This window comes from Vidua chalybeata, chromosome 7 (assembly GCF_026979565.1).
Source record: "Vidua chalybeata isolate OUT-0048 chromosome 7, bVidCha1 merged haplotype, whole genome shotgun sequence".
Classification (NCBI taxonomy): Eukaryota; Metazoa; Chordata; class Aves; order Passeriformes; family Viduidae; genus Vidua; species Vidua chalybeata.
Window position 1 is genome coordinate 22,064,048 of NC_071536.1, and position 25,954 is coordinate 22,090,001.

The 25,954-nt window shown below is 35.6% G+C and overlaps 1 protein-coding gene across 3 annotated transcripts in view; it reads left to right on the top strand.

Moving 5' to 3' along the window:
* Nucleotides 1-760: 760 nt before the first annotated feature.
* Nucleotides 761-25,954, top strand: part of FAP (fibroblast activation protein alpha) — a 37,608-nt gene continuing 12,414 nt past the window's right edge. The window contains exons 1-20 of one of the 3 annotated variants that reach the window (XM_053947408.1): nt 761-913; nt 1,489-1,552; nt 1,826-1,910; nt 7,567-7,662; nt 9,514-9,608; nt 9,689-9,787; nt 9,978-10,030; nt 11,006-11,078; nt 11,685-11,805; nt 12,296-12,450; nt 13,542-13,645; nt 13,982-14,117; nt 16,889-16,933; nt 18,629-18,733; nt 18,819-18,889; nt 19,505-19,558; nt 19,886-20,010; nt 21,199-21,246; nt 24,089-24,187; nt 24,900-24,969. In XM_053947408.1, coding sequence (XP_053803383.1) covers nt 1,547-1,552; nt 1,826-1,910; nt 7,567-7,662; nt 9,514-9,608; nt 9,689-9,787; nt 9,978-10,030; nt 11,006-11,078; nt 11,685-11,805; nt 12,296-12,450; nt 13,542-13,645; nt 13,982-14,117; nt 16,889-16,933; nt 18,629-18,733; nt 18,819-18,889; nt 19,505-19,558; nt 19,886-20,010; nt 21,199-21,246; nt 24,089-24,187; nt 24,900-24,969 — 1,640 coding nt within the window. In that variant the 5' untranslated portion in view covers nt 761-913; nt 1,489-1,546. Of the gene's footprint in view, nt 914-1,436; nt 1,553-1,825; nt 1,911-7,566; nt 7,663-9,513; nt 9,609-9,688; nt 9,788-9,977; nt 10,031-11,005; nt 11,079-11,684; nt 11,806-12,295; nt 12,451-13,541; nt 13,646-13,981; nt 14,118-16,888; nt 16,934-18,628; nt 18,734-18,818; nt 18,890-19,504; nt 19,559-19,885; nt 20,011-21,198; nt 21,247-24,088; nt 24,188-24,899; nt 24,970-25,954 lie in introns of those variants that run through there. The other 2 variants (XM_053947407.1, XM_053947409.1) reach the window with 2 other exon arrangements.

Consider the following 25,954-nt stretch of genomic DNA (forward strand, 5'->3'; position numbering starts at 1 on the left):
TGTGTCCCTGTGTGTGTCCATGTCCCCACGTGTGTGTCCCTGTCCCTGTGTGTGTCCTTGTGTGTGTCCCTGTCCCCCCGTGTGTGTGTCCCTGTCCCCGTGTGTGTGTCCCTGTCCCCATCTGTGTCCCTGTCCCCGTGTGTGTCCCTGTCCCTGTGTGTGTGTCCCTGTCCCTGTGTGTGTGTGTGTGTGTCCCTGTCCCTGTGTGTGTGTGTGTCCATGTCCCTGTGTGTGTCCCTGACCCTGTGTGTGTGTGTGTCCCTGTCCCTGTGTATGTGTGTGTCCCTGTCCCTGTGTGCGTCCCTGTCCCTGTGTGTGTCCCTGTGTGTGTGTGTGTCCCTGTCCCTGTGTGTGTGTGTGTGTCCCTGTGTGCGTCCCTGTCCCTGTGTGTGTCCCTGTGTGTGTCCCTGTGTGTGTGTCCCTGTGTGCGTCCCTGTCCCTGTGTGTGTCCCTGTGTGTGTGTGTGTGTCCCTGTCCCTGTGTGCGTCCCTGTCCCTGTCCCCGTGTGTGTCCCTGTCCCTGTCCCTGTGTCCCTGTCCCTGTCCCTGTGTGTGTCCCTGTCCCTGTGCGCGTCCCTGTCCCGGTGCCCGTGTGTGTGTGCGCTGTGCCGCCAGGGGGCGCGGTGCCGGGCCCTGGCGGGCAGCGCAGCCGCGGGGGCGGGGCCGGGTCCCTCAGGCCGGGCCGGGCCGGGGTCAGCGGCAGCCGCGGCGTGTGGGGAGCGTCGGGGACCGGGCACGGCGGATTTGTTCTTCCCTTTGCCAGCCTTTCTCCGCTCTCCTAAGGGATGGATTATGTAACCTGACACTGCGGTCTCCAGAGTTTTCCCAGTTTTCAGCTGACCTCATTTCAGTGGGCTAAATAAAATAGGTGTAATTGGCGGTTGGAGAACTATTTCAGAATTTCCGCTGGGCTTGTATGTATTTACTTCTGTAAGCTCTCCTACGTAGCCTATAGATGTGCATAGTTTTCAGGGAAAAACAGCAATTCTCACATGTGGAAGACATTAAACAGTACTGTTTCTGCTGCTTGTTTTGCATTCTTGTGCCATCATTTATTATTTCTAAAAGTAAACATATGTGAATTCCACATAAGCAATAAAGCTATCGGCTTTTCTTCTAATTTCTCTGTAGAGAGTAGAAATACGGTCATGACTATGTCCTGAGAATGTGGGGATTGCCAAAAAACACAGTAGATACTTTTCAGAGAAAAACAGTGCATGCCAAGTATCTGATGAGTCAAAAAACCTCAAGTTAGTGTGAGCAGATGTTGGTTACAGCTCAAATTGATGGGAAGTACATAATCACCACCCCGATAGCCTCCCACTGTCCCCTGCTGGTCCAAGAACTTCCCCAAAAGTGTGGTTTCAATTTTATGGAAAGCCTTTGAAATTTGGCACAGTTTCCAAAAGTATGTAGGAAAAAAAAGTCTGCCAGAGGTTTGGCCTCCAACTGTGAAAACAGACACTGCCTTTTCAAACTCCTCTCCTAGATCTACTGACCAACACCCAGAAGAGAGAATTTACATTCTTTTAGAATACGACAGGAAAATGAAGGTCTGTATGCTCCTGAATTCAGCTTTTGGTAGCATTTACATAATTTGTTTTAAACTGTCAACTGCTAGACAAGGCCGACTCTGATGTGAAAATATTTGCTTTAAAGAAGAAGGAAAGGGAAGTCTTTTCATATGTACTGCAGGGACATTTTTTGCTTGTTGCTAGGACCGATTACAGCAGTTACAGAAAAGGAGGATTTCATTATTTACCAGCCATGGAAGCAAACTTCAGGCAATACTAAAACTGTAATTATTGTTTGTTTCTGTTCTGCAGACCCGGCTAAAAATCATATTTGGCGTGGTTATATGCCTTTTGCTTTCCTTATTACTTATGTGTATTATACTGCTTCCTTCAAAAGGTAAGGTATTTCTAATCTAATGTAGTGTAAAATGCAGTATCTTTGGCTATTGTGGCTTCTAAAGTTCACAAAAGTTTATCAAATCTTGTTTAGGATTGTCCTGTCAGAATTGTTATGGCTTTATCACTTTGCAGAAATGTACTGACAGCTGAAATATCCTGAAGGTAGAATTGAAATGCCAGCAGATGTTGAAACAAGGAACTCCTTGAAGTGAAAAGCACCTGAATTAACTTCACTGTGCATGATATATAATGTTCTTAGTCACAGCTGCAAAAATAACTCTCAGATCTTCTCATATTATTTTTCTGTGTTAGGGGTTAGGAGAGTTTCCCCAACAGTTAGTAATTTTCTTTAGCTTAATGAACTTGCATTTGTTTTTAAATGCTTGTGTAATAATTACAGAAGTTCTGTATCCAATTACAAGTTAAACTTTTTTTTTTTTCTGTAGATGGGGTGTGATGAATCATTTGTGAATATATTCAAGCTTGCATTTGAAAATTAAAGTCAGCATTGTATAAAATAGGGATGGATAGTTTGCTCTAGTATTATAATGCCAGCTCTAGGTAAATCAACACAGTGTGGTCTGCTGAGTGCTCTGGTGAAGCTTGAAATGAGTTTTGAAATTTTGAACATGAGTGGCACTGACTTGATGGTTATTGTTTTCTGTGACAAGTTAGGAACGGCAGCAGAAGTATTTACATGACCTTACCACTATAGCAGATTACTTGAATGCCTCTGAAATAATTAAAACATTAATAAAAGGCTTATATCCAGTAAGACTGTCTATTTAAAGGACATTTTTTCTGTTATTATTCTTTTTCGTGTGTGTGGACAGGGGGACTGGGATGGAGAAACAGTTTTGTATTTACAACTAAATGTTATAAAATCAACCATCTGCTTAAGTCTTGTGAAAGTTAAGTCCTGCAGTTAATATGCAGGGTTTGTGAGAGGTGAAATCTCTTTCATATCTGATATTTCTGTGACTAATGTTTATCCTGTGTTGTTGAGAGAAGGGTTGAAGGTTTCTGAAGGAGTTAGGGGTGATTCTGTTATGCAGCATTTTAATATGAGGATAGATATATATCAGGTATATCTATCTATAGATAGATATAGATATGCATATATATTATGCAGTGCTGGAAGAGATAGTGCCTCAGAGTGACAGGTTTGACTTTACTGTCAATAGTGGGGTGCCAGATTTTTTGTCTAGCTAAGCATGGTTAAATCTGAGCTTTCACTACAGGGTAAATGCATGGTATCAAGTCAGACTTACTCCCATCAGATCTGCATTTTATGACAGACAAGGCAGAATATTTTTATGAGATTTAAATTTAAAAAAATAGTAGTGAGGGAACAAAGAGGTTGGAGACCAAGGATCACTTTGGCAGCCTGAAGAAGCTGATGATGGATGATACTGTAGGAAAAAGTGAAGGTATATTTTTTGTTGTCAAATACAGCTCACTGGCCTCTTCAGTACCTTAGCAATTATGGAGAACTCTTGTCATGTCTCTTGGAATAGTGACTCAATAACCAGTCATACCAAACATCATATTTAGATCCAGTAGGATGATAAAGAAATTATCTTACTTCACAGGATGCTTTTGGAGGAGCATTTTAGGCAATTGAAGAACACACAGTTTTGTCCAACACACAATTATGTTGGATGTGTCAGATTATGGCTTCTTATTCTCAGGTGGAACTGCAAGTGCTGCAGTTACCTGTTCAAATGCCTTAACCTTTTTGAGTTCTAAGTAGTCTACTGATCAGTTGTAAATAGAATAAATATAAATTAATTTTGCAGTTACAAATTTTGTGAGCTGGAGACAGACAGGAAATGGCTGCACAGCTGGAATGTTGTTTGTACATTCCGGCTTTACCACTGCTCAACTGAGAGGATGTGGCACTCTAGAAAGACAATTAATTGCATATGAGAAATGTATAGACACAGAGCAAATAAATTTCTACTTAAGAAACCTGCAAGGAAAGTGGAAGAAGCATTTAGTTCTGGTTTTGTCTGCTAAGTTTCTAGTCATTTAATGTTCTTCAGACTTCTCAAAATGTGGTAGGTGGTTTTGATTTACACATGCAAGTGTATAAAAATGTCAAAAATTCTCAAAAGTTAACAGCAAAATAATTTTTGAGAGGATATTAAGAGGGAAATACGTGCAACTGCAAGTATTAGACAATTTCTGTGGGGCTCAGAAGAGGAGGGTGTGCAATATCAGTGTAGCAGATGGCATCCATGCCTAAGAAATCACTGACCATTTTTTGACACATCTTTGAGTTAGGAATGTGTGGTGGGATTTACCTGACAGTGATAACCCAGCTATGACACTGCAACTCCAAATGGTTCAGAAAGGAGCTTTTCACTTGTGCACTGGTATATCTAGTCCTCTTCTGCAGCATAAACAAGAAAATACCTGTCTGCAGTTGAGAAGCAATAGCAGAACCACAGGCAGAGTTACAATTAACTGTTTGTATTTCTTAGGCTTCAAATTGATCTCTTCTGCTGTTTTTAATGAATGTCCAAAGTCATGTCTGTCAAAATTTCTGTTCCTTATGTACTCTTGGCCTGGGCCTAAGGCTCAATCCCTGTTTCTCTGATTTCACAGGTGAGGTCATAGAGCTTACTGCTCAGCCACAAAGTGGTGAGCAGTCAGTTTCTTAGGAAGAGGTAGTGTTCTCTGCATCTCCTCAGCCAAATCCAAAAGTGGAAAAGCAGGTTCAGTTGACGTGAGTTGATGCTGAGTGTGACCAAAGTCTTGGAGCAGGGTCAGGAGTGTTGGAATTAATTTCTGGTGCTAAATTGAGGTTTGTGTTTATAAGGATGCACATTAGAACATGTGGAATAAGCCATAAGCCAGGAGAGCTTTGAAATACAAAGGGTTGTGTTGGTTTACCCATATGCAGTCTTTGAAACGGAATAATCCTGGTAATACAAACAGAATTTCAGAGTGATGGAGTGATGTACCTAAAGTTAATCTGAGTTTAATATAACTGCAAGTTATATTAACTGCAAATTTTACTTTATTAAGTTCTCTCATGACAGTGAACTGAAAGGTAAAGGAGAAGCTATCTGCATAGAACCAGTGATAATTATTATATGTTTACAGATTTCTATCACTACAATTATACATGTAAGTGCAATATCCTTAAATGTATGAGTGAGTAATTATGATCATTGAATATATAAAACAAGTTACTCTGTGAAGCAAAATAACCAATTCAGTGCACAGAGAAATGCAGAACTGCACCCTATAAATGAGAGGAAATGGACCACAAAGGATTAAAACTGAGGCAGTGGGGTGGTGAAAGAAAGTTAACAAAGCTGAAATTTGGTAAGCTATCATTTCTGTGGTTAGCTCTGCTGTTTGCTTCCTTCTCATCCATGGGCATTTGTTTTCATCCTTCCTATTTCATAGGGAAACAAACCACAATGAAAGAATTTGCCAAGCTTACCAATAGCCATTCAAATTAATGCCTATAGAGAGCTGCAGATACATAGAGTACTTTTTGTGTTAGTGTCTGATTTGTGAGCAGAGATTTCAGATACTGTTATTGAACAAGTCTCTAGTTACAGAAGAGACAATCAGCAACAATTGAAGCAAACTATTGAAGATGCTGCTGCTATCTTCTGTTGCCTAAAAACAAACATTCCCATTTTTAAATACTCAAGTGAGAAATAGTTTTCAAATTTTTTGCAGTACAGTGGTAGAAGTTCAGATCTTAGTGGGCACATTTTGAAAATCAGCAGTCATAATAAATCTTCATGGAATATTAAGTATGTAAGGGTGAAATTGCTAACACAGGGAAGGTTTAAATTAGAGCTCTGAAAATTAGATCAGTGATGAGAAGTTTGTGATATTGCTTGTCTCTTAAGATGAAAGAAGGAACCAGGTACCAGATTAGGGTATCAAAAAGGACTGCAAATTTTAAGCTTTCTATACAAACAACCTTGGAAATAGATCTTGATTTCTTTTGCTAATAAGCTTATTCACTTAGAGATTTTTAACTGAGAGATAGTGATAAGTAATCATCATTCAACATAACTAGAACTGGATTCTTTGGAATTATCTTCTGATTATTTTTTTTTTAAGTCTGCCATCTTCTATGCTTATAATTAGTATATCAAAGATCTGTAATATGCAGTCATAGTATTAGCAAGAGGAATTAACTTCTTATTGAACTTCTTGGGATATTTTCTGGATATACTGTTAGCTCAGAGTTTATAGGGACAGGTTTTTGCCTCTGGATTGGCATTCAGTTTTATTCCTTGTGACAGCTTTCTTCTGCATTAGTGCAGACTTGGCTTGTGTCAGCAGGCAACCTGACATGTGTATTCTACAGTAAATAATAGTCACTTAGCAGAAGAAAATATGTGTTATCATTACAAAGTACCATAGAAGGTAATATGAAGAAACATTTCCCAGGAAGTCAGTGTGATCTTAACAGAGAGGGCAACTAATGAGCAAGTGATGGAGCATGATAGGAAACCTGAGAGCAACGAGTCATCTTGATTATCTGACTGTCATCTGAGAGCTCTGAAGGAACAAACAAGGGAAGTGGCAAAGATCTACTAAGCTGCAGTGTGACATCTCTACTACCTCTGAAAACCCTGGCAGAAGTCCCTTTGATTTTTAAGGAGGAAACATCGTGTCCAGAATACCTAGACCTGAAAGCTGACATTATTATGCTGTTGAACTTTAAAAATTGGCCTTTATCAGAACAGTTCATATGTCTTTTGAGGATTAAGTATTTTGATTACTCTCACTCTTGTGAATTGCATAGATTCTACACAGGAACTGCACAGCATCTTCTCATTCTTCTTATCTAGCACTCTTCTTATCCAGTTGATTGACCTTGAATTTTCGTTTAAAATCTGCCCTAGCTAAGCTGTTTAGATTTGGGAAAAGATATAACCAGACAACATCCAGAAAACCAGCCTCCACTTCTTGCATTATTTTAATACAGTTATCTGACCTGCTTAGAAATCAAATATTTGAGTACCTGTCTCCTTTCAAAAATCATTGTCAATTTTCTTTTGCAGCATTAAATAAAAAGTTTAAGTTTGGGTTCACTCATTCATTACTTTTCAGCATTATTTTTACCTGCATTCACTCATCGATGTTTTTCATGTGACTACTAAGAAATATATGTGGATTGTGATTATTTTGCAAGCCATTTTCTAAAAATGGTTAATGAGGCATGTACAAAATTTGGAAGTTAGGGTTTGCATCCTGTTGTTTGACCATTTGTTGAACATGTGAAGGTCCTGATTAAAACAGTTGCCTCTACAAGTTCATGAAACCCATGCTTTAAAAAAAAATTAAAAACACCAAGCAACCTTTAATTTGTCTTTTGTGTGGAAAAGGCTTATGTGGATTCACAGGGTCTTCAGGTAAATATGTCTGTGTGAATAAATGGTTGAAATAAATGAGTTTGTCTAGTTAATTTTGCATTCCCAAAATGAGTCTTTCAGAGGCTAAAGGAACTTATCAGAACAGTAACGGGGAACTTTCCTTTCTGTTTCACCAATGCTTTGCATATCTCCAGGACTATGGTAGCCACATGGCACTAAATACAGAAAAAACAAAACACTGGACTAATACGTTTTTTCCCTCTTGTCATTAACAGAAAATTTTTGTCTTATGCTTAGTTGTCAACACAGATGATGGTCCTAGAGCTCTTACCTTGGAGGATTATTTGAATGGAAACTTCCAATATAAAACATTTTTTCCATATTGGGTGTCAGGTAAGCAAAACCTTTTCTCAAACATAGATAAACCTTTCTAATATGTATTTCCAGTCTGGTTTACACAGACTGAGAAATGTATTTTCCTTCCAGCTTTACTTTGAATGAATGCTAACTATGAAATTAAACAATGTGTTAGTCAAAACTTATGGTTGAAATTTACTGTTCTGTCAGTCATTCTAGAAAATCCAGGTATTTGATGTTTCAACAGACATGTCTGAGTCAAGTATAAACTATAATTTTACAGGGGCCTTCAGTGTTTTATTTCTTTTACTGTCATACTCATTGCAGCAAGTGAAAGAAATTTGTCAATGTGTCAGTCATTCCTTAAGCAATCTCCTTCCCATGCTTTTCACAGCACTTTTTCACTTACCACTTGTAATGATTGAGGTAGTCTGTCTTCCAGGCCCTGTTCTTTGTTTTCAGTAGTACCTGGCTCTGCAATGAGGCCAGCTGTTCTAATTTCATTTAAGGAAGTGCTGACACTGCTGAAATTCCTGAGTTCCAGGATATTGCATAGAAAATAAAGCTGACTTTCTAAGTTCCTTAGGGTGGAGACATGAAGTTAATTACTGCTGATATAAATGTGTCTGTGTGTGGCTGAAGTGCTGCTCTTGTTATCATTGAATTGCATAGCCAAGGGAGACTGGAGCTAGCCTGATTACATTCTAGCACACATAATACTCCCATCTCTGTGCTGCCTCAAACACTGTTCTCTGCCAGTAGCAAGAAGCATGGTGCCCCTTCACATAGAGTCTCACCAAGCTAGTTTTAGCCCACAATTTTAGAAGTGAAGTAAGCCTTATGAGTGAGGCATTGCTTGCAGTGGTTCAATTTTACAATTGGCAGTTTGAAGTATGTAGATATCACTTGTATGATTTAAAAATTAGGTCACTGTTAGAATTCTGTTTGAATGTCTGAAGAATGAAGGCAGCACATCACCTAAACCTAATATTCTTCTTCTCTCTTTATAGCTTTCTCACTTAGACTTATCTTTCCTTTTAACAGTCACAAAACTCACACAAAAGTCATGCCTTAGATTCCATAGATAGTCATGCCTACAGCATTCCATATGTCTACTTCTCTTTTGAAACAAGGAGTTAAAATTGTATATCTCATCCTAAGGGTGATTTTAAACACAAATACTGTTATACAAATCACACAAGAGTGCTCAGAAGATCCAAGGGTGATCTAATTTCCTAAAAATGAACATCTTCACAATATTTCAGGCTCCTATTTAACTTTTAGTCTTTTTTTCTAGCTATACCAAATATGTAACTCATTCTCTCTGTTTATAGCAGTGAAAATAATAATATGAAGCTAAAATTCTGCTCTTTATTCTCTACCAAACTATAGCTCAGATCTTGAGGGTTAAATTCTATTTTCAATGAAGCCCACTCACCCTTATTTTGTAGGACTCTTGTCAGTAAGGGCAGATAATGCAATATCAGTTGTGTGGTGCTGCTTTTATCTGCAGAATGTACAAAGAGAATGTTCTGGTAAAATGATAAGCAAAGGTAATTTTCTTTAAAACATTTACATTTTGATACTGACTTTCTAATGGGTCTGTCACTGGCATTCTTGATCAGACATGAGAATAAAATCTGGCATTTACTTGTAAAGTTAAATAGTTGATCCTCTGTGCACTGTATAATCTCGAGAACATACTCAAGAACTCTGAAGACTTGATAACTCTGTACCTCAGCATTGTTAGAAGAAAAACATTTTTTTATGTAGATGCTGAAACATATTTGTTTAAAACCTATTCTTTGAAAGAGGTGTGAATTTGTTTATCATATGTTGTGTAGTATCTTTTGTGGAGGTAACAAACATTTTATCTTGTTTATAAAGATAATGAGTATCTTCATCAGTCTGCAGAGGATGATATTATTCTCTACAATGTTGAAATTGATTATGCAACCACCATCATGACAAACAGCACAATGGTATGTACCTTTTTCATTAATAAAAAGGCAGAAAAGTGCAGTTGTATTTCAAGTTACAGTTTAAAAGTCAGTGAAACTAGAATCTAATCTACTTAATTTTTCAGAAACAAGTTAATGCTTCAAATTATGTGATGTCATCAGACCAATATTTCATAGCTCTGGAAAGCAATTATTCAAAGGTAATTATTTTAATATACCTCTTAATGAAATGTTTAATTTTATGTTGTATTTTGTTGATTGTGTTTACCATAGATAAATGTTTCTTGGTATTTTCTTGAGAAGGGAATAGGCTGTGGAGGGGCAGCTGATTATTTGTAATTAGATTATCTTTTTCAAGGCTAATAATATTCTCTTGCTTTATTTATGCAGCTGTGGAGATACTCTTATACAGCATCATATCACATTTATGATCTCATAAATGGGTAAGACCTGATATTTCTTACAGAGAGCTGTGGCGCATACACTGTAGTGATGGGCTTGCAAGCATTTGTTCCAAAATTGTAGTAATGTGACTACCATCTTGACTTGCTTCTGTCTAAATCTGTCAGGTTACTTGTTTGCTTGAGAAAAAAAATGTTCTCTAGGAAAAATCATACATTCTTTTCATCTGGATTGATTTCTATTTCATGTCCTAAAACTTTCACTGGTCAATATTCTCTTTTGTCGCCATCCCCTTCCACTAATTCATTCCTTTTATCATTGGTCTAATCTTCAGCTTCCCTAAAACTCTTGTAACAGCCCACGCTGCATTCCTCAAAAGTCTATAGCTTCTCTCATAGCATTTGGTCTCTTTCCCAAGATTGCCCAAAACACTCCCCTTTCCACCCAAATCCAAAGGAAGCCATCTGCCTCTGCAGTCACCTTTTTATGCTGAAAGCAGCAGCGTGACCAAATGTACTTAGTTCTGAGCAACAGGGGCCACACTGTGCTGCAGCATTCTTGGGAAACTGTTGGCTCAGGGTGACAGGAAGAAGTTGCTGCAAGCTGCTGTGAGTAGAGAGGTGCTGCATGTGAGTTGGGATCCTCAACAAATGCTGGGTGTGTTGCTGTCGTGCCTGCCTCAGTGCATGCTGAGTTCATATTTCCCAATAACCTGCTGAGACTGTAACACAGACTGCAGCCACAGCAAATGACTCTAGGTGCTTGTGCAGCATTTGAAAACAGATAAGGCTGGCTCCTTAGGCTATTGAATAGGTTTTCAAAGGACTAAGTTTAAGCCTTTGCTAGCACTGGTGCACATTGTGTTAACTGCATGTCTCTGCCTGCCTTAATTGTGCATTGCTCAAGAAACAATAAGCAGTTAGAAAATAACTTTGTGACTTTTTTATTAATGTACAGTATAATGATCCATCTGCACTGTGCACAAAAAGCCATCTCAACTTCTTTCCTTTTTTTAGTGGTTTTGTAACAGAAAATCAGCTTCCACATAAAATTCAGTATATATCCTGGTCACCCGTTGGACACAAATTGGTTAGTAAAGATAATTAAGTGCTAGAATGAATTTGCTTTGTATGGCTAAAAGACATCTATCTGCCTTTGGTTTTTATTTTCTTAGGCCATACTTTTTACAGGCCTGTGTTTATTAATCTTGGTTATGAGAAATAATGACAAAGAAAAGTTTTAACTTGTTCAGATTTTACTGTCTGTATCTCAAGAGAAGAATAATCCATGTTCTCAGGTACATTATATGTTTCAGTTTGCTCACCAGTTTTTATCCAGAATTGACCAACATAATTTTAAATAGGATTAAATGCAGTTTCAAGGTCTGAAAACCAATTGGTTTCCTGTGGTTTCCCTTTGATGCTGAGTAACACATGAATTTAAAATGGAGATTTACAGATGCATGATTTAAAATCTGTTCTAAAAATTTTACTGAACATAGAATTTGGTCTGCAATGTATAATTTATTTGCTGAGGTACCAACTCTTGCAGAATTTACAAGGGCTATTAGTGTACCATTTCCCATTTTGTATTCATTAGGTCTTGCTAGTGTAATGTAGGAGTATTGACTGCAGAAGATCTTTCTCTAATCCTGTTTTTGCCTGTACTCTTAAAAAGAAACTTTCTTGTCTTTAGGTATATGTATATCAGAATAATATCTATTTGAAACAAAGTCCTAGAGAGGCACCAGTTAAAATAACTAGTGATGGAAAACAGAATGAAATATTTAATGGTATTCCTGACTGGGTCTATGAAGGTAAGTAAGTCTTGAAGGGCAGCATGATAAATACTTTGTTTAGATTGGTTCCGGTTTGCACAATCCATTTTAAAAGTATCTGTGATGATACTCTTTTTTTTCAGCCCTAAGGATTACTTCTTTTCCATATGGTATTTACTGTACAATGTATGAATTTTGTATTCATAACACATAACCAAAATCCTGGGTCTTTGTTGCTGAAACTGTATCAGAACTCTACAAAGTTGTCTTCCTTCTGATGCAAAGGCAGAGGCTGGGAATTAAGATTTAAAGTTTTAATTTCAGTGAAAATTTGGCACTTCAGTGCATCCAAAAAAAACTTTAAAAAAACCTGCGCACAGGAAAATTCCAAGTGAATTAAGTGTGCATGTTTTGAAATGTTTGATGTTATTTATTTAGTGTAACTGTCTTTATGTGTCTAGATTGCTGAGTAGAGTACTAAAATAGATTGGAAGGTAGATTGCAGTTATAAACATTTTTTTTTTCTCAGAGGAGATGCTAGCAACAAAATATGCACTGTGGTGGTCTCCAAGTGGAAGATATTTAGCATATGTACAATTTAATGATTCTGACATACCAGTTATTGAATATTCATATTTTGGTGAGGACCAGTATCCTAGAAAAATAATTATCCCATACCCAAAGGTATGTTTTATCATTCTTTTGACTTCCTTTCTGTTGAGAAATGAGTTGCGACAATGAGAAAATTAACTGTGCTTAATTCCTTAAGTATTGCCATGGTTAAATCTGTTGTGACTTAAGTAAAAGAACACAAGCTTGGTCTAAGCTCTGAACAGCTGTAGGTACATACAAAATTTTAAATATAATATTAAAATATAAAATATATTTTATATATTTTAAATATAATATCAGTGAAATAAATGGAATTACTCCTTTAGGTTAGAAGCATGTGCAAAAGTGCTTAATATTTTTCAATTCAGTTTACTTATTCTGGTGTGTAAACTATGCAGTAATTATTTTTCATTATAGTAAATAAATTATGAGACTAAGGTTTTTTTTATATATATATTTTAAAATAAAGGCTTCACTTTATTTGCACACTTCATAGTGCTTTTTGATCTCAACGGGCTTTGGATTTTAATTGCTTTCAAGTGCCAAATCTAAGGCAACAAGGTTTTGGGTTGGCATTTCTTCAGCATGTATTAGAAAGCTCTTCTGACTCTTACCTTGTTCATATGATTGCAAGGGGTCATGTTAATGTATTTAAAGAATTTGCTCACCTGTCAGCTGGGTCACAGTTCTAAAGTAAAACTGGATGGTTTAGACCACGCATGGAGAAGAATTAAAAAACTGTGAGGAAGCAACCATGAAATCAGTTTAAGCGACCATTTCCCAATTGGGATGTCAAACAGCACTTGCAATCATGTGAATAAACTGGAGTTTTATGCTGAAGTCAGTGTAATGTGTGCTGCAAAGACTCCCACTGCAAACAGAATAATCATTACCACCAAGCACATTTTCTGTAGAGAAAGGCACAAACTCAAATGTTTAAAAGGTTTTCTTCTTTATATATATATAAATATAAATGATAGAAAACTAAGTATGTACTACTGCTGCAGTGTCACTCTTAGATCTTATAAGACTATTTGCTCTATTGTACTCAACTGAATTCATATATTGTAACCAATCTACTTTCCTGCAAAAAGTGTTCTGATGTTCCTCAATCTGAATTATTCAGAGCGTGGTTTTAATAACCTAAAATATTTCCTTTGAAGGCTGGAGCTAAAAATCCTACTGTTAAAGTGTTTATTGTAGACACTATTAACTCTGAAGCATTTGGTCCTAAGGAGGTGCCAGTTCCTGCAATCATAGCATCCAGGTAAGTGTGCCCTCAAATATGGCTTTTCTTGGTTAAATGAAAGGTTTTGTCCATTTGTATTAAGCCCTTGAACCTCTGAGTTGTACTTTATCTAACAGTGTACTGTCATATTAAACCCCTAGAAGGATCAGAAGCTAACTAGAAAGATTGCATTTTTCTTTTGGCTGTCCATATGATACATCATTACAGAGGATAAAAAAGTACCCTAAAACAGTGAAAGCTTTGCTGTTGTTTCTTAGAGAGAAATGTGGGTAATGCAATCTGTAGCAATGCTTCCTTACTCCTGTTGTTTAATAACTGCCATTTCTCCCTTTTTTTTATTTTTTTATATTTTAGTGATCACTATTTTACTTGGCTTACTTGGGTAACAGATACTCGAATCTGTGTGCAGTGGCTGAAGAGAATACAGAATTTTTCAGTTTTAGCTATTTGTGACTTCAAAGAGCATTCAAATACTTGGGACTGTCCAGAGGTAATGAAGTTGGAAATATAAATCTAAAATTGCTGAAATTAGCATTTTTTAATCCCTGCCATAATTATATTTTATAGTGTTTTATAACAATAATCTTTTACTAGTAGTGATACCTTTTTCAGTATTTTAATTGCTGGAAGAGGGGTGAAAAATATTCATTTCTCTAGGAAATAAAATCACTACATTTTTTCTTTGTGAAACTTAAATAACAACCAAAACAAGAACAGCCACCACCTAAATACATCTTCAAAAGTGAAACCATATAGGATCTGTATTTTTTTAAAGGAAATCTTATTATGCCATGTTGAAATTCCATTCTAAGTCTTACTAAATCATGTCCTTTTAGATAAATGTTAGATTATTTGAAAGAACATACACTAACAGTAAGGCAACTTTTCTGGAAGAAGAAATTCTTCTGTTTTATCAAATCATACTGTTCTAGACAGTAGGCAAGTTTTCAGAAACACAATCAGATCTGAAAAGAAAACTTCAGGCTAATTGCAACAGTAACTACATTTGGTTTCAATATGTCATTCTCTGATTTAGTCAGTTGGGAAAGAAGACTTTGCTCTGCTGAACAGAACAGAGCTTTGTAAAGCCTGAAGAGTGTACACACAGATATATTCATATAGATCCTGAAGGAAAGACACCCCTGAATTTCAGTAACTCTAGTACAGAGATCTCATTTGTTGTCTATTAGCATTGGTGCTTTTGGCTTGTCTTGTTCTTCAGGTTCATGGTACAGAACACCTATTAAAACTAGCATTAGATGAAAACTTGAACTAATTGGAAATAAAAGGCAAGAATATTTATAAAAGCATTCTGTATAGCTGATAAATTATAAATTCAGAGTTAACTGACACAGCCTTTTCAAGCTAAAAATAATTTTTACTCCTCTTTACATGAAAACCGTTGCAAATTTAAAGGGAATTTAAGGTCCTGTTATTTCAAAAACATTGTCATTGAAGTAGTATTCCACAGAGAAATATTGTAATTTAGTAGGGGAAAAAACATGTTTCATGTAGCATTTGCTACATTTCCTAAGTAATTATTCCAGTTTATAGGTACATTAACACTGAATCTCTACCTTGCCTGCAAGTAAGCTATATTTTAATAATTACAGATTTTAATGGAAATAAAAAAACATATAAGGTTTCTAGGATTCTACCACAATCCAGTGAAGTACTTTAACACAAGCTTAACTTTTAGCACATAACCAGTTTTATTTACTTCAGTAGATCTGTTTATGTGTTTAAAATTAAGCATGTGCTTAATTGCTTTGCTGGAACCAGACCAGACCAGACCAATTAACATCTTTCAGGACTTTGTTCATGATCCTTGTTTAATTGCATTTCTCCATGAAACCTTATTTATGGAGTCACTACTGACGTTTCTATAATTCTGTATTTATACAGTGATACAATGCTTTTATCACATTAAAGTTTGCACAAATGGCCAATCGAAGGAGTGTGAACAGATGGGACTGCTGCATTAGCTCTATTTGCCATCAGAAAGCATATCTCTGAACATTTCCTTTGGCAAAAATAGTTCTCATGTTGAATTCAGATTGCATTGAGTCTCTAATGTATAATAAACAGGCTATGTTTTATGTATCTGAAAAAAATAAGAAAATATAATCTACAAGTTGTTCCCAAAGTGTAGATTCATAAGAAATGTTCACATGTTCAGCTCTTTCTCATGTGACTAGACCACAGAAACCAATATGAGCAGTGGAACTATTCGTATGAGTAAAAGGTAGGCATGTCTTTGTGAAATTGGGACTACTCAAATGAGAGAATTTAAGTATATCCCTAATACACTTAAATTAGGGATCAAGATCTGAGTTTTAATTTAAAGAAAGGAAAATAATGTTAGGATGCAGATATAAAACAATACATTCAATTTTTATTATCTTAAAAAGAAATAAAATCCATCTTTTCAGTTAGTAGCTCAGTGGAGCCCTTGCAAAGTACTCATCTTCTAAGGGACAAGGACCTGCAACTTGAAAGTCACTTTGTGGGGATTAAATTAGAAGGGAGAGCACATGATTTTAAATAGTAGTGAGATTATGTTGAGAGTAAGAAATACAAATCATATTCCTTAAAAAGCAAATTTGTTACATTTATTTCAGACTGTGAAGAAATACTGTATTGAATGGACAATATAAAGAAAAATTTGCAAGATCAAAAAGGAAATGCATTGATTGAATGCAGATTTTTATCACTAGGAACTTTACAAGTAAAACATAAGTAAAAATGTAAAAGCACTTTTAGCTGCATCATTCATGCTCAGATAAGTCTGTTTCCAAATCATCTTTCGGAAAAAGGAGTTAAGATTTTCTAAATTTATATTCATAGTCTCAGAATGCCTAGTAGCCACATCACCCACTGCTCTAAGTCAACATCTCAGCTCTGAAATCAAAGAAAATCTAAACTGAATTTTTAGTATTAATATTCCTGATAATATTTTACTTGGATTTTTGCCAAAATATTAATGAGATTAAGTAGTTTTTCATTCTTTTCAGTGAAAAAGTTGCATAATTGCTTTAAATTTTATTTAGGTCTAATGACAGCCATTAAAAACAATAGTTGAATTAATGTAATGACCTTAATACAGAAATATTATTTACTTAGACAACCTCCAACTCCCTGAACCTTCACAGCAAATATTCTAAAATTTTCTTTTACAGGCAGCTACTGATTTATTTGAAGATTTTGAATCTCCATAAACTCAATCTTCTTAAAGAGTGTACATTTGCTTTTGTTTTTCAGAATCAACAGCACATAGAAGAGAGTCAAACAGGATGGGCAGGCGGAGTAGGTTTTCTTGTTGTACTCTATTTTAATTCAGTTAAAAGCTACAGTTTCCTGCATCTTCCCATCAGTGTTTCGAAACATGGAACACCCTTCTGAGACATACAGCACCACTACTTAGACTTGTTGCGCTGTAAGACTGAGGCTTTTAATGCTGTGCTAGATATAGAATCTGGCTACCTGCTTTCTAAATTTGCAAACCTATTTCGGTCCCAACCAACTGACTAGACAGGAAAGTTGGTTGAGACAGAAATTAATGAAGGGAGGAAAGTAATGAAAAGAGATAGATTTACAGTGCAGTGTAATCCTTAGAAGCATTCTGGAACCTAAGAATAGATGTAAAATTCCTCTGGTGACACTAGGGCAAGGGATAAAATGGGCTATCTCAGTATCTTAAGAATAAAATCTGTCCATTCAGAACAGTTTAGTGCCAGGTGCTGCACATCTTCAGCTAAGGGGGAACCTTCAAGATAAGATACGCTCCTTAGAATGGCACGTGATACTTCTCTGGAGTTACCTCTTAGCCAAAGATGTTTTCTCTGCCCAGTAACCCTAGACAGCCATATACCTTTTCAAACTTGCAGTAAAAACAAACCTACAAGGAAATCGTAAGAGCATGAGATCAGTACTTACAGTCATATAGACTGTATTCCAACAGTGAATATGTAGTGTTGCTTATATTTACTTTCAGGCAGGGGAAGTTAACAGAATCAAGTGTGTGAACTTCTCACTGCCTGAATATCCTGTGTGGACTTAACAATGAGATTCAATTTTCAGTGCACTGTCTCTTCAGAGATGTTTTAATGAGAAGATCATATATTTACAAAAATCAGGTTTTTTACTGGGTCCTTTTTTTTTTTTTTTGACACTTTACTTGAGGTTCTGTGACAGATTTTTATTAGAGCTAAAGAATTTGCACACATGCATAAATCCCAGCTTTTGCCTTTATAGGCTTTTAAGTATTAGGAATCATAGATACAGTCTCCAGGAGAATTTAACTTGTAGTCACAAGTCCTAGTTGAGCTGGAGTTAATATTATTCAAAAGGTATACTCACTCAGGAATGTTTGACTATGTTTGAAGTGCTTGCACATCATTCCTATATCTTCATATCTTCATGTTTTGAAAACAAAATTTAGAGTTGCAGTAATTCAATCTTGACTGACAATTTTAGTAAAGATGTGATTCTTTGAAAGAAAAAAAAAGTTGAATGATCTTATCTGGTATAATCTATTATTTAAAATCAGTGGAATAGTATGGGAAACTTCAAATATCCATTTCTTTGATGCTGTGCTTGCTCAGTGAAACAGACAAGCTGAGGTCCACAGAATACTGAGTCTGGCACCATTCATGAACATTAGCTTTATTCAGACACATATTTGTTAAAAATAATTTCTGCCTGTTTTTAAATAACTAAAGAAAGATTATTCAGAATATACCAATTATTCTACTTACAAGTAGAGAGCTTATTTATTATGTTCTTGAGGTATCTATATTATCAGTTTAAGAAATTCAAAATGAAAGAAATTGTAACGTGATCACAGGGAGTTTTAATATCACGGGTACAAACCTGTGCAAAGTAGTTTGTCCCATTTGAACTGATTAAATAGCCTTGTTACTTTTAGTATGTGTAGTATAATCTGCTAAACAGCTTGGACAGTCTTATGTCTCATCTACTGTTTTTCTTCCATTGTTTCAGTTCTTTGTTTCTGCACCATATTTTACATCAGACAGCAGTTCATACTACAAAATTTTTAGTGACAAAAATGGTTATAAGCATATTCATTACATCAATGGCTCTGTGGTAAGTCAAGCCAAGTGTTCTACATTGATCTGCTGTCCTGAAATAATTCTACAATATTCAGTAACTTAAATGTCTCGCTACACAGGAGAATGCAATCCAAGTTACAAGTGGAGAATGGGAGGCAATATACATTTTCAGAGTAACAAATGATGCAATGTAAGTGTCATGAAGTAAAAAGGTTGTGAGTGTTGTCAGTAAAAGCAACGCTTAATCATTTGAACACCATTTGTTAGCTCATCAGATTATAATTAGGTGTAATTTGTTTTTTATCTGAATGCATCCACAACAAATTTGTATGCTAAGGCACTGCATAGGTTTGTAAACATGATTTACTTATGAAAGATTCTTTGCAAATTGCCCTCAATTTTCTATTTATTTTTATCACCCGTCTTAGAGAGGCTTATTTAAAAACACTTAATTTAATCATGTGGTTAACCCTCACACAATTTGCAGTTACTTGTCTTTTTATGATCTCTGTTTCAGCTTACTGTATAGATAGAAACAGCTTACATAATTGGAGAGATTAGCTCATGAGAATAGAGAAGATAGAACTCTTAAGATAGAACTCTATTTATATGGCTTATGTGTCACCTAATCATAGTCTGAGCAAAGATTTATTAAGATGAAAGGTATATAAGCTTAACTACTCTTTCATCACACGCAGAAATCTCAAAAAGTCTAAATTAACTTCCAAGACAGCTTTTCATCTTGATGCTTGTTCATAGGTCATCACTTTATGGATTATTTATTAACATATAAATGAATTTGCAGTTTCTATTCAAGCAATGAATTTGAAGGCTATCCAGGAAGAAGGAATATTTACAAGTAAGTGTTATCAACATTATCTTAATGATAGTAGCTTAATAGAAGATTTCTCTGGATTTGTCAAGAAAACAATTTCATTTCAAGATGTTTAATGTATAATTTCACAAGCTATTTTAACTAAATTTTAACCTCAGATTCTGTCTGACAATTGAGAGAAATGACATCTAGCATTTAAATATACTCTTGGGAAAAAATTGATAAAAAGACCAAGCGTTTATTTTAAATTAACAGTTCTGAAAGTACAGGGCCTGCATCCAAGAATATGAGAGAAACATGTAAAGTTAATTTTAGCAAAATAACAATTTCTTTGTTTGACTTTTCTCTTAGAATCAGCATTGGAAATAAACCTATGAGAAAACAGTGCATTACTTGCAATTTAAGGAAAGAGAGATGTCAGTATTATACAGCAAGATTCAGTGAACGTTCAAAGTATTATGCCTTGATCTGTTATGGTATGTATGGCATGGGACCAAACATATAATTAGTTGTTCTTTAAAATTTTATCAGTGCTGTAGTTAATACTGATTATCCCAAGTGATTTTTGTATGACTCACAGAAATTTCACAATAACCAGGAAAGAGACTTCCCATGTTCTAAACTTTTGTGATGTTTCAGTAAATACAGATATATTCAGGAATTTTTTTTAACTTTTTCAACAAAAAGCTTGGGATTTTGAAAATTAAAATGAATTTGTGAATGTCCTTAATATCACAAAACAGATTTTAACCCAGCTCATGAGAGCCATGTTTTTTCTTCTGGCAGCAGCCAGAACAGGATTCAGAAACATATACTGTTTTCCAGTTTATGTGATCAAAGTTAGATGTGAGAAACTACTGTGTTTCCCAACTGAAATTAAGACATGTGTCATCCATAAATGTTGGCTATTTAGCACCTGAGAATGTTTTTTAAGAAATGATCTAAGAAAAATTCAGTTCAAGATATGTGATCATTGAATCCACTCGCATGACACAAGTATTAAAGGAAGTATTAGCTCTTTTGTAATAAATTAGTTAATTTCAGTGATCTCAGGTTTCCTCAACAGCTGTACTCAAAAAACAGTGACATCACAATCTAAAAAAAAGAAAAGGATCCAAGGTTTTACTTTTGTGTACTCCATATAAAGTTTACTGTTCTTGTGATTCTGCACTGACTGATCAGCTGAAAAGTTCCTTAGAACTTCTGTTGAGGAGAGAACCAAATGTAGCAAATAACAACACCTTTCAATCATTCTTGCACAAAATAGTCAGTAAGGTCATCACCATGCGAAAGGCACTCACCTTCACAAATACGATGTGACATGTTCTCAGAAGAATGTTTCACATTGTTAGTTCTGCATTCACGTTATGTAATCACATCTCAGGTATTAACTAGATGTCACTCCATCTCTCAGGAGGAAGCATTAGTAGATTTAAAGTTGCTTCTATTATGTTTGCTGAGCAATGTCTGTATATATAAAAGTCTTTGTACACACAGTACCTTATGTATTGTAGCAGGGACTTACACAGCAGGGAAGATTCAGATTTTTGCATCAGCTTTGAGCTCTTTAACTCCTGTCAGCTATCAGTGTTAATGTAATACACACTGCATCACCAAATTCCAGCTTCAAACCATAAACTGACTTTTTATCATTCTTACAACAGGTCCTGGGATCCCCATTTCTACTCTTTTTGAGAACCATGGTGATAGAGGTACTGCAAGTATCCTGCCTATTTCTGAGCAATTGGTACACTCCTTTACCTCTAATCCAGATCAAGGTCTTCTAATACAATACTTAGGATTGTGATCAAGAAGTCTTTCATCTTGTTTGGTATTAAAATAACTAGTGTCTTTCTAGATTTGTTAATCAGTAAAATCCAAACATGAATGAACACACTGATGCATTTATCTCAATTCCTGAGTCCAGCACTTTCATAGCATCCTGCTGTTTTTTCCTGTTTACAGGAAAGTAGAGAGAAAATGAACACGGGCAACTCTTTGTCTACCAATTTTTGAGTCCAACTTTGTAGAAAACATTATTGTGATTTCCAGAATATTCCTTTTCACATTTGGATGGACACAAAACTTTCTTTTTCATGAGGCAACACTACCTTAAACAAAAGACAATAGTGTACTATTTCAAGTTTACAATTTGACCTGTTGTGCTGTACTAACTAGAATTTGGATCAATGACTTCTTCAGCCATCAGCAGAGATATAGGAAAAGAGCAGAAGCTCTTTCAGATGATCAATTCAAATAACTGCTTCAGACAAGGTGTAATTATTGATACAAAGTGTGATCTTCAGCAACAAATATTCAGAGCCGTTATTCTTTAAGTAGCCTGTTAGTGAAGACTGTATGCAACCAAGTCAAGCAGGAACTTTCTAGCTATGAAAATATTAATTGTTCTGCAGTGAATCTTCTCTCTCTGTCCCTTGTTTTTTTCCTTAAAAGTTCTTCTCCAACTTTAAGCCTTCAGTTCCTGGAATGTTATGAAAACTAGCAAACTTCAGAGATTTAGCATTCTCTTCCTTCACCAATAACCAGTGGAAATGAGCTGGTAGTTGTAATGGTCCTTACAATTCAGCCTGCATTGATAACCCACTATTAATTGAGTGTTGTCTGACCAAAAGACACACAAAAGCATAAGGAAGACAAATGCTGCAACACTGTTAAGCTAACTTAATCTGTGGTGATTCATGTAGAAGTCAGCGAATTGCAACATCATATTGTTTAGACTCCAGTAGCAGTTGGTACATCCTATTTTACAACCACTTAAAAATCTTTGCAAATGGAGAAGATAGGTTAACATGCCTATTACACTTATGCTATAGAAACATTGTGTTCTGGTATTTCTTTTGCAGGTTTGAATAGATTTAAAGGTCTAAATACAATGCATGCATGGATTTTTTTTTAATATTTAATCCATTTTTATACCTCTCTGTTTTTTCTGATTCAGTTACCTTTTATGTAAAGGGCCCCTACTATCTTATCTATGCATTGCTTGAAATGCAGCTAAGTGCCCAAGTGCAAATATGTGTTTCCTAACCTCTCTGCAGCAGAGAACAGTTTCTTGTAATGGATTTTCACCACTGGTTTCATCATGCCTCCCTCTTCTGTGCTGTTATTCTCAGGAATAAAAAACAAATTCAGCCTTCTCTTTAAATTCTTCATTACCTTTTTAGAATTAATTTTCCATCAGTTCCTTGCTTTCATAATCTCTTCTGTGGTGCAAAACTATTTTTAGTAAATCCATTTTCATTGCAGTTGGCAGCATTTTGAAACTATATCACCCATGAATTTTAGTAGGAGACAGTTAAACTGACATAGATCAGTTTGGAAGTTCCTTCCACGATACCTACAATTTATTTGTGGTAATGGGGAAGTTTCAGGAGTTTGGAGGCGGGGCTGGAAAAGGGTTCAGCTGAGTTTGCATGAGCATCCAAAAGCAGGATGATCTTTCAGCCATAAAAAAACCCACTTGAATCTGCAAAACTTGTCAAGAGTACTTTGAAAGAATGAATTCCAGTATTATATTTCTGGCATGTCCTAAGCACTACCTAGCTCAATATATGTTGAGAGAATACTTCTTGTACTTTTTTGAACATTTCCAGAAATAAGGAGAAGGGAAAGGTAAAGGAAAAAAGAAAAATCTCCTGTAGTTTTAAAAGGTTCTTTCATTCTGAAAGTGAAGCTAAAAGTCACAGATTTCCATTATGTTTCCAATATTCTTCATCCTTCACTACTCATGGGAAAACACATAAATAAACAAGAACCAATGGATTAATAATATACAGTTCTGCAATCTATCCTGTAAGTTAATTAAATTTTAAACAGTAACTTTTAAATAATGTAACTGAATTTAGTCTAAAGCAAGTAAAACGATAAATGTTAGTACTCTTTAGATTAAAAAAAAAAACAAAAGAAAAAAGGTTTACTAAGTGAGCAGTAGTAAGGACAGTGGAATGGTAAGTCTGCTGTCTTTGTGTAGGAATGTACTGTACAGTGGTTAAATGCAGCTTTGCCATAACCCCTTGAGAAATTGAATTTCCTGCATTACCCAGAAACAAGATACTCCCTGAGTACCGTGTGCTTGACCACACTGAGGGTCTCGGAGGTTAAACTGACATTAGTCTGATAAGCAAGAGAGGAGATACAGGAGATATAGGACTGTGTTTTACACAGTGCCATGAATTTTGCATTTCTAGCTCCCCCATTTTACAAAACTGGGATGAGGGATCTGCAGGAGAAAGCTGTTTCCTCTTAACATGCGGGACTCTAACACTCAGAGGCAACATGTGAAATGATTTGCATTGCAAAATGTACATCCTATAAAAATCTAACGAGTGTTTGTGCACTGCAATGCCAGTGCTTTTCTTTCATTTAGCTATGTGATCAAGCCCAATTAGAAGTGTCTGTGTGGATTTCATTACTCTGCTTGTAAAATTCACAGATTTCCTTTCTGTTCTAATAACACAAAGTAAAGGAATCTTAATTACTGAAGAGAAATTAACAATAAATATAGTTAATAATTCAGGGATTTCTTTTACTTAGAGCTCAGAGTATTGGAAGACAATTGGGAATTGCAGTCTGCTTTGCAAGATATCAGACTGCCAAAAGAAGAAATTAATAAGCTTGAAGTGGATGGTATAAGTAAGAACTACCCATCTTTATTGTACTTCTTATTCTTATCATTATAATATTTTGCCTTAATTTTGCTACAGTAAATATTGTCTTTCTGTAGAACAAAGTTGTTGGCCTGTCAAATTGGGAAGAAGAGGCCTGTTTCTGCCCTGTTTAATAACAGCTGATTTGTCTATGCCTCAGGGTATCTCTCAGTAAAATAGTAGTTAAAATACATTTGTTTCACAATGCACATTTTTAAATCTTTAATACTATTGATAAAGTGTTTAAATATTGTGTAAAAACAATATAATATGGTGGTAATAAAATGGGAAATGTAAACTGCTGTTCCTGTATTGTGCATTATATTGACTTGCTTGCACTGTTCTTTTCAGTAGTTACTTACCAACAGTATCCCATGGTTATAAATCAGTGTAAAGTGTCCAAAAGTAATATCTGATAATCTTAAAATGGTTATGCTTTTCTAGGCACCTGGAAAAACTGAGAATCTAGATTTTTGTGAAGTAATAATTTAGCATAGCTAAATTAATGTGGGTTTCTTCAAAGCTGTTCTTCCACAGCTCAATATAAACAGTTAATTGCATCAGTTCTGTAATGCACAGTTTGTGCATTGTGTACAATGTGCTGATTCATGTTCATATACTGTTACACCAGACTCTGGATTATGCCTAAAGGAATCATTTCAATCATTAAGAGTCTAATTTTAATTTGTCTTTTCTAGCTTTGTGGTACAAAATGCTTCTACCTCCACAGTTTGATAGATCCAAGAAGTACCCTCTTCTTATTCAGGTGTATGTAACTCTTCCTTTCTTTGAATCTTGTTATTTGTTAGAAAACATACTTTTTCTAATTTAACAAAACCTGGGACATTTGCAACATTTTATATAGCAAAACTACTTGGTTCTGTTTCATTTGTTGAAGTTTTTTCAATGTATTTCTGGAATAGAAATGCATCCCAATGAAGATTGATAAGGATTTTAATGTTAATCTTAGCATGGTAAAGATTACTTTCTCAGAGAAAGAGAAAGGCTAAAATCATGTGGGTTACTCCTTGTAGATCTTAGCTCTGTTGCTTCTTCTCTTTGTCATGAGGCAGTCTGAAAGTATTGATTTCAGCTTTGCTAATATGAAAAAATACAAGAGCCTGTTTCATTTTTTAAGATGAAAAGAAAATTAAGCCATGTGGACTTGCTTGTTAAGAGCACTTGACAGAATTTATTGCAGGCAGAAAAGCAATAAAAATTGCAGTGGTGAAAAAAGAAAAAAAATATGCAAAAATGAGAGCTGAGTGGGTGTAATAAACAATTACATCATTTTTTATTAACCAGTGATGATCCAAAGGTCCAAGAATGCTAAGTATGTTTGAAGGTTAGAGTAGAGGAGTCCTGTCCTTGAGGTCAAATTTGTAATTTGCATTAAGCCATTCTCATGAGGAGTGTCTCTGTTTGCTCAGCAATGCGGGGTGTGTTCTGCCCACAATTCCAACAGCACATGATATTCCCTACTGAAACAAATAAGGTCTGGGGATAGCCAAAAAGTGTAAGGAGCTGTATTTCTTAATCTTGCTTTTTTTTGGCATTACTGACTGCATGTGGAAATCAAATGAAAAAAAGCAGAAAAGCACCAAAAAGGGATGTTACTCCTAAGGAATTTGAAGAGACCAAAGAATTGAATCTTTGAGAGATGGCTTTTCCAAGGATTCCCCTTAGGACAAGCAGCTGATATTGCACCACTTAGTCTGAGCTGAAACTAATTATTTCTCTTAAGGATAAGACC